This window comes from Necator americanus, chromosome V, assembly GCF_031761385.1.
Source record: "Necator americanus strain Aroian chromosome V, whole genome shotgun sequence".
NCBI classification, from domain to species: domain Eukaryota; kingdom Metazoa; phylum Nematoda; class Chromadorea; order Rhabditida; family Ancylostomatidae; genus Necator; species Necator americanus.
In genome coordinates this window covers 23,609,364-23,617,871 of record NC_087375.1, presented here as the reverse complement: position 1 = coordinate 23,617,871, position 8,508 = coordinate 23,609,364, and the positions used below count along the sequence as shown (strand labels likewise).

Genomic DNA, 8,508 nt, shown 5'->3' with positions numbered 1-8,508 from the left:
ATCACAGATGACAGATGTTTGGTGGGGGTCTTCGTTTTTTTTTCTTTCTTATATGAAAGTTCACCGTTTGCTGGATTTATGTTATCTTTTTGTGCTTTGAGGTTTGCTGAAACTTTACTAGTGACTTGACGTTTCGACAACCTCGCTTTTACAAAGGTTGATTTTGAGATTGTTAATTCATTGTTTGTTTGTTCAATATCGGCAGCTCAAAAGTTGAACCTTGTTTCCTTTAGCGCTCGTTTTTAAAAACCCAAGCACGAAAACGAGATTTCCTGATTTGTAGTGGGTGTCCAGTAGTTGGGATGAAATGGACCAAGATCTGGAATGGTTGTCGAGTTCATTTGACCTTATGTGATCACAAAAGGCAAATGATTTTTGTTGTGAGTCCGCTTTTCGCTAGGTCCAGTAGTTCCAATGAGTTGCTTTCCTTACCATAATTAGTGAAGTAAAAGGCGTTCAGGAACCGGAGACCAGAGAGGGAGGCTGCGCTTCACGCTCTCCCTCTCCACCTTTTCTTTTTCCACTGCGTGTAATGTTGCGCCGTTCACAAAACCTGCTAAATCCCTTCACGAATTCTTTCAACCTCTAACCCTTCCGTAAACAGTCGCACTGAGCAAAGGAACATCTATTTAAGCAAAACGTTTCCACAATATCTTTATACCAGTCTGAACGTCCAGCTAAAGCCGGACTTCGGACCTTCTGTGGTGTTTGCTTCGATCGCCTTCACTGATCAACGAAAATTAATATTAGTGAGGTTTTCTATGAAATTGGACTTGTGTATCTTCAACAATCTTTCTTCCTTTTTCATATTATGACTATAAGCGAAAGATTTTATAGTCTTCTTTCTAAACGCGTCAATTCTACATTTGGAGAACATTCGAACTTCAGCTTCAAACACTCCCCATCAATATATTATAGACAAAATTTAAAAGTATCATGCGAAATATTGATTTTCCCCCTGTTTTCTACAAACGGTTATCAAAGAATGATGTTTTAGCATAAAATGACGTGAAAGACATCATCCTACTAGTAAAGATAACGTTCCACGTCAGATCACATAAACATCTTGCTACTATTTGAGCAGCCGTTTGCATGCGTGTTTCCACTTTCTAAGAACGGCATGCTACCAACCTGAGGTGAATGAAGAAGGAAATAGACACGCGTAGGAGTCATAAAGGTGAAAAGCAAAGCGCCCAGTGGTAACGTTTATGAAACGGCTGCAACCATCTATCTTTTGCGTCATGCACACGAAGTTATTGCGCACCATTTTGACGCCGCGGGAGCCGTCACCATTTTGTAGCTACCTGGCGCCGGCGCATCAATCCGACGCCGTGGGACCCGTCGCATCCCATTTTATAACTTTCTGGCTTCGAGGCAGCAACTCGGCGCCGGCGACACACACACACACACACACACACACACACACACACACACACACACACACACACACACACACACACACACACACACACACACACACACACACACACACACACACACACACACACACACACATACACACACACACACACACACACACACACACACACACACACACACACACACACACACACACACACACACACACACACACACACACACACACACACACACACACACACACACACACACGGACTAAGCTCGTTATCATATATGATGATCATGATCATGATTATCGTAACGTAGTTTTTACCAATTTCCTCTCCGGGGTGGTTTGTTTTCCTCCTCGAAGTTTGTTTGCGTTTCATTTGAGGTTTTTTCTTGTCACTGTTTTCGACGAACAATTTTCACACGTCTTTTTTCTGCTCTTTTTTCAAGACATTACTTGACATTTTAAAGTGTGAATGACAGCAGTGGCTTTATCACTTTTACGTCCTAAATGTTCTCAACGCGTTTATGTCAGCCAAGTTTCGTCATTGCGTTTTTACGAACTATTGAGTCAACGATATTCAAATTAAACCATTCGTTACTGCACAGTTACCATGATGCCCACCGCTGAAGTAAAGAAGCACGCCAGGCAATCTCTAGAACTCGCAAAAATCGGAAAAGGACCAAGCGAGCTTCATAACGGAAAAGAGTTTTACGAATAGTAGGTTTTCAAATACACTCGAGTTTGGTTGGTTTGTAATAATTCCAGTTAAAAAATACAACAGCATGTTCACCAACTATCCCAATCTCCGCCGTTATTTCAAAGGTGCTGAAGCCTTCTCAGCAGATGACGTGGAAAAAAGTGAGAGGTAAGTACTTTGAATGAAATTCTGTGATAATTTCACTTCTGCGCAAGTAAATGGTTACCAGCTGCAGTTTTAGACAAAATAAAAGAACAGTCACAGTTAAGATTTCCTCAAAGGCACCTCGAAATTGACGATGTTGGGATCTCTCATGAAAAAATAGGATTACGCGTGCAGATTATGAGTGTGAGTGTGTTCATGCTCAATTCCCCCTGAAAGTTCTAAAAAACGGGGTAGAAAATGGTCTTCGAGTAAGAATTTCCCAACGAAGCACCATGCAACACTTCAGTCCTGAACGTGCGCCGAACGAACCAGTAGACGGTGTTCAATGAGATTTCCCAGCAGCCTACAGAAGCAAAGACAAGGGATAGGCTGCTGAAAGAGTAGGCGTGTAAACGGAAGGGACATTATAAGTTGTCTTGTAGGGAAGAACGAATTCGAAAGCGGTTTCCATCGTCGTTTTTTAGGATGATTAGGAGTAATTTGGGGTGGAGAGATTCCAAGATAGCCAATTAGGTATGTTGTATGCTGCCTTCTAACGTTTGAAGTCTTTAACAAACTTTGAAGACATTTTCATGTATCTGTTGCAGAGGATTTCGAGAAAAGAGTTCCGTCTTAAGAGAATGAAAAATAATTCTTACAGTCCATGTTACTTTAGAAAACAGATAACGGAGAATTTCGAATACCTCATGGTCATACACATATAGTCAAAATTATTGCTCTCATGCATGGCTTCTGCTAAGCAAGTCACTATTTCGTTTATGAATTCCAAATAAACTTTTTTTTTACTTTTTCTTCTATATTAAGGAATAACTGTGCGAGAATAGCTCTTTGCATCATCATTTTTTCCGTAACCCTGAACTCATTAGTTTGACATAACCTGATATTAAGTTCCACTGAAAACCTCTTTCTTGTAGGTTCGAAAAGCAAGGTCAGCGTATTCTTCTTGCAGTGCACATCCTTGCAGACACATTCGATGACGTGAGTATCGTGACAGTTTGCGATTCTGCATTTTTAGTTTCACAATTCACTACCTGAGAGTGTTTAGGACATGACATTCCGTGCATATGCTCGTGAAACCGTCAACAAACATAGTCAGTTCAAGATGGAACCTGAACTGTGGAGTGTTTGTGTTTTTATTTTTGGAAATTAAAAACTTCCACTTGTTTCGGATTTCGGATTTTACAGAAGCAAGAATTTCTAGACTTTTTTCACTGTTCTGGTGAACTTCCTTGCGTCTCGTGGTTCGGTTTCGGAAGAACAGAAGAAGGCGTGGGAACAACTCGCGAAAGTGTTTAACGAAGAGTGCCAAAGTCACTTGAAATCCCTTGGTTTACCACATTGTTAACCATCCCATTCTTTTGTCTATAATCATGTGTACCTTACTGCATGTCCTTTTGTTATTTGACATTACAATGCTGATGATGCTTAGAAAAAAAAAAGATTTTATAGCAATTGAAAGCCGCCAATCGAATCTGAAAGAAGACGAAATCTACACTAACCTATCAAAGTAACCACAGGTCAGTTCACCAGGAGGCTCATTCTTGATCGTAATCATGCATGGGTTTTTGGAGGGCATGCAAGGTTCGCCCTACAGATCTTATTTGCCGCTTTACTCGATAAAATTACTTCTCATGAGGTCATCAGAACATTTCAAAATAATATGGCCATAATAAACAAAACTGGATAATGTCTCCTCCTTCAATACATAGTTTAATTAGTTACTGCATCATCACTGCACTAAATCTGTTATGGTGTCGTTCGAATGGTTCTATCCGGGCAGTAAAATCACAGAGAACCAAGGAATCAAAGTCAAGACAATTCGAATTTTGTATTTAGAAAAGTACTGATCGTTTTGGGGTCCAAACCTTAAACAGTGAAGGACACTGTATATTCGAAGATATGGTTTCTTAAGGAATAGGACTAAGGTATGAATTCCTCAAAAACAGCATCAAGCGTGTATCTGGAACAAATCCCTCCTGAAGACGATCCTTCACCCTACCCTCCAGCAGGAAAACCCTCCAGGAGAATTAAACTGACCCACTGATATAATTAGAAGTGTATCACTACATATGTGTACATATAACTTGAAAAGCTGAGAAACCTCTCAACGTGCACTCGACTACACAATTTATCTTTTGACATTGATAACAAACGGTCAAGAGTTTGATTCCCACCGCAATCAGTATTTTGCAAAATGCGAAAACAGCTGAGAACGACAGAGAAAACATTTTGAAACCAGTTTCATCTTATTTATACTATTTGCACACAATTTTACTCATCGTCTATGAAAACGACCGGTTAAGAGTTCGATTCCTGCCGGAAGATTTTCATTTTTGTGAAGTGGAAAAAACAACTAATACCTAGACAGAACGCATTCTAAAAAGATTTCCTCACTATTTTTTCGCTTCCTACGCACAATTTCTCTCATTGAACGGGAGAACAGACGGCGAATGGTGCGATCTCCGCCGAAATCTTGATTTTTTGCAAAACCCGAAAAGAATTGCTGAGAAGAATATAAAAACACCGCATATGTGTGTTATTTAGATGTCATTTTAGCGGTTAGCCCAAATCGGAAGAAAATGAAAATGTACTCTGGCTTAGTTCGAAGCCATTCAGATTTTGACGCGCAGCCAAAGAAACTGAACTTTCGCTTTTTCTTCTCGTTGCTAGACTACTGTATCGCGGTATTTACGGAAAATTCAGAGCCATATTTGAATAGAGCATTGAGGAAAGCCCTTGTCTGCAAGTTTTGATCTCTGTGGGTGTTTGGTTCTCTCAAAAGCTAGTCTGCGCTTTGCGGGATTGTCATTATACTACTCTACTTGAGAGGAAATTTTCCGCAGTCACCAGTGGTGATTTTCGGACCAGTGGTCTTGCGCCTCGTTGACGCGTTCTTTCTCTTATTAGTTATATAATACGACTACATGACACATCAGGAATTTAACTTTATTTAACTTGTTACGATTTCTTTTTGTATCCATATAACAACAGAGTCCTCATCGTTATTGAACAGCTATTCTCTGATATTTAATTTAGGCTTACACTTAGGTGGTATATTCTCCCCTTCTTCATCAATTTTTGCTAGGGCACGTTTTCTGACCTTATCCACAGTAGCTACTTCTGTATTGGCAGACAATTTCTGTAATAAGCAATATTAATTTAGCAATTTCTATCTGTATATGGAGCATTATTACATATACGACGTTCGTCATATCTACTATAATGCAAAATAGACTATAGCATAACATTTTTTTCTCAAAAGTCTAATTTTACAGGAACCTTTACTTTATTTCATAATGCATATCTGCATCCATACCTGAGCTGTGTTTTCAGCCTCCTTATCGCAACATTCTATAGCTTTAAATTCCTCGATGGACATGGATCCCCAAGTGAGTTTGCCGTCTTATAATCAAATATTTAATTATTAATTTATTAGTCTAGTAGAGTTTATATTGATACTTACCGCTAGATTCTTTTCCGTATTTGTTAATAATTTTCTAATGCATATACACTGCCAGTCATTATACTCCCATCCTAGCATTACCGCAAGTTCAGTTGCTCTCATCCTCTAGAATAGAAGTATTTTTAGATATTGTGTTTTGCTGTATTGACCATAACTTATTTATATTACCTTTCGTTCTCCACTACTTGACGTTATCGTGATATATCCATTTTTAACTGACATTTCAGGGGGAACGGCCTTTTTGGATTGATAATGTTGCTTTATTTTCTTTCGCAAGTAAAGACTAAAAATTTTTTTAATTTAATATCTTCATTGATATAAAATGTACAAGTCTCTACATAGCGTGCAAATACCTATATGAGAGTATATGTGAATATATGTATATACTAGTATATTTATTAGATGTTACCTTAAATTCTCTAGATCCGACATTGGAATGGTTTGATCCCGGATCACTCTTACGTTGCTCTTCTCTTTCCGGTTGTAGTCCATCAGCCTTTTTCTTCCTTCATTTATAAAGAATTGCCAAAAAGGGTCGGACATTTTCACCTAAAAAATTAATAATTTAAATATGATTACCACATTGATCAAATTACTATAATTAACTTATTGATTACCCTAAAAGAACTTGTGCTGAGATTGTTTCCAGTCGATGTTGGCCATGTTAAGGGATTTGTATCATTTTGATTTTGATACATAAATAAGTATATTCATAGTGAATTAAAACTAACTCTTTTTCAAACAATGTATTAATACGTTACCTTACTATTTCATTTAGAAACTTTAAAACGAGTTTGCGTACTCCGACTTTCTCAACAATGGGAACACCTACAATCCGTATATACTCAGACAACACTCTTTTATTCACTTGCTCTTGGTGAGCAGCCAATCTCAACGAAGGGTCTATGTTCTCGAAGTCGAATCCTGCTTTCTAAAATGTACTCTTATGTCTAAATTAAGAGCATTTTCATTAATTGTTACCTGCGCAAGTGCCATTTGCGTTTTATCTTGCCTTTAACGACGATTTTTTCTGAAATTACAATATTTTAATATATTGATATTTTATAGATAGGTTTATCATAAATCGCACGTTAGTCATATCTAAATAAAATAATAAGATATGATGATCACAATATATAATAATAGAATTCACATTAATGAAAGAAAAAGAAAAATAAAAAACTATATTAAGAAAACTCTGAACAAAGAGACATTACATCCAATTAAACGCGTAATTAACAATTGGCCTAAAAAAATTTTTTAGGTAATTCTGATAGATACGGTAATAATACTACGGTATTTTCGTAGATTGACTAAGATGTGCCTACATGTATTGACCCTTTAACTTGTTATAGGTCACATATCAGGTCACTGTAATTAGTTTTCATATTATTTGGATTTAGATATAATCCTATTACCATTCACTCAACTCAATTAGGAGGGCCATACCTCCTACTAAAAATAGGGATTAATACTGATGGGTAATACAAGCGGAAAATGGCAAGAGGGGTTAATTTTCCGTGACTCCAGTATTAGTCGTTCCATCAAGGAACAAAATAGGGAGTGCCAACCCCTAGTAGCAAACCTACTGAACCTCAGGGATACCCCTCTCTACGTTTGGGCAGGACCACCCATACGTTTAGATACAGGTCAAAAACAACTTCGCTAAACTCTGCTAATTACTATAACTGTTTCAGGTTGATTAAAAGCAAAATAAGGCCTGGTCAGTATACCATCAATAATTTTGGCAACGTGAATAAAGGGTCAGCACGTAGGGATAACTGCTCTCTTTGTCAATTAATTGACTTTAATAATTATGTTGTCTCAAGTGTGACTAACTATAAGATTGGTACATATAAATCTCCTTTCACTAATTGTACTACAAAAAATGTAGTTTACTGCATCACTTGCGATACTTGTAGTTTACAATATGTTGGTATTGCAAATAGAGCTTTTAAAAATAGAATCAAAGAACATATATATTATATTAATAATTATAAAAAAACATACTACACAGTACGAGCACTACCACAAATGCGGTAAAAGTTTTACAGTTTCTATTTTAGATAGTATGGAGGAAAATACCAATAAAACAATAATTTTGGATAAAGAACTCTTCTGGATTAAATTATTGATGACACCATTTCCGTTTGGCTTAAACGATAACAATAAGGGTTATGGTAATATTTCCAACATTAGCAATCCATTGTTAATTAATAATAAAAACCCTTATTTTTCACTTAAAATAACCAAAGAAAGAATCAATAGGGGTAATCGAAAAAATAAAACCAGTGACAATAATAAGACCACAGTAGATAATTTAATTAAATATATATCTGAAACTGATTCTACAAAAATTTCTCCAACTAAAATTTATAATATTATAAAAAGTATGAATAAATCTAATATCAAAAATTTAATAAAGTTATCACTTGACATTGATTTCCTTAACAATGTTAACAATAAAGTTAAATTATATGTACTTTGCTTACTGGCAAATTTCAAAAGCAATGCGTTTGAAACAACTAGGTCTAAAAAAGATTTTATTAACGCAGTGATGCCCTTTGATAGCAATATATTTGATAGAATAAATTTTTATAAAATATTTAACTCTAATACCATTAGAGCATTGTCACGTAATGATAACACAAACATGAAATATATTCCTATAAGGATAATTTATAAATATAACAAACCAGTTTCTAGCCTAGTTTTTAATTATAATAACATAATAAAACAGCTTGATAAAGATTTGATTATTAAACTTATTAATGAACCATGTATTTGTGCTAATCCTCTATATATACCATA

At 36.3% G+C, this 8,508-nt stretch overlaps 2 protein-coding genes across 2 annotated transcripts; one reads left to right on the top strand and one right to left on the bottom strand.

The window, feature by feature from the left end:
- Positions 1-1,982: 1,982 nt before the first annotated feature.
- RB195_014979 (uncharacterized protein) lies at positions 1,983-3,579 on the top strand (the record flags this gene model as incomplete). The annotated part of the gene is made up of 5 exons (XM_013449585.2): positions 1,983-2,089; positions 2,154-2,237; positions 3,149-3,212; positions 3,280-3,357; positions 3,436-3,579. The coding sequence occupies 5 exons, from the start codon at positions 1,983-1,985 to the stop codon at positions 3,577-3,579; spliced, it is 477 nt and encodes a 158-aa protein (XP_013305039.2).
- Positions 3,580-5,247: 1,668 nt separating this feature from the next.
- RB195_014978 (uncharacterized protein) lies at positions 5,248-6,693 on the bottom strand (the record flags this gene model as incomplete). Its single annotated transcript, XM_064205477.1, has 6 exons — positions 5,248-5,373; positions 5,698-5,802; positions 5,866-5,980; positions 6,107-6,246; positions 6,530-6,628; positions 6,679-6,693. The coding sequence occupies 6 exons, from the start codon at positions 6,691-6,693 to the stop codon at positions 5,248-5,250; spliced, it is 600 nt and encodes a 199-aa protein (XP_064061358.1).
- Positions 6,694-8,508: the final 1,815 nt, after the last annotated feature.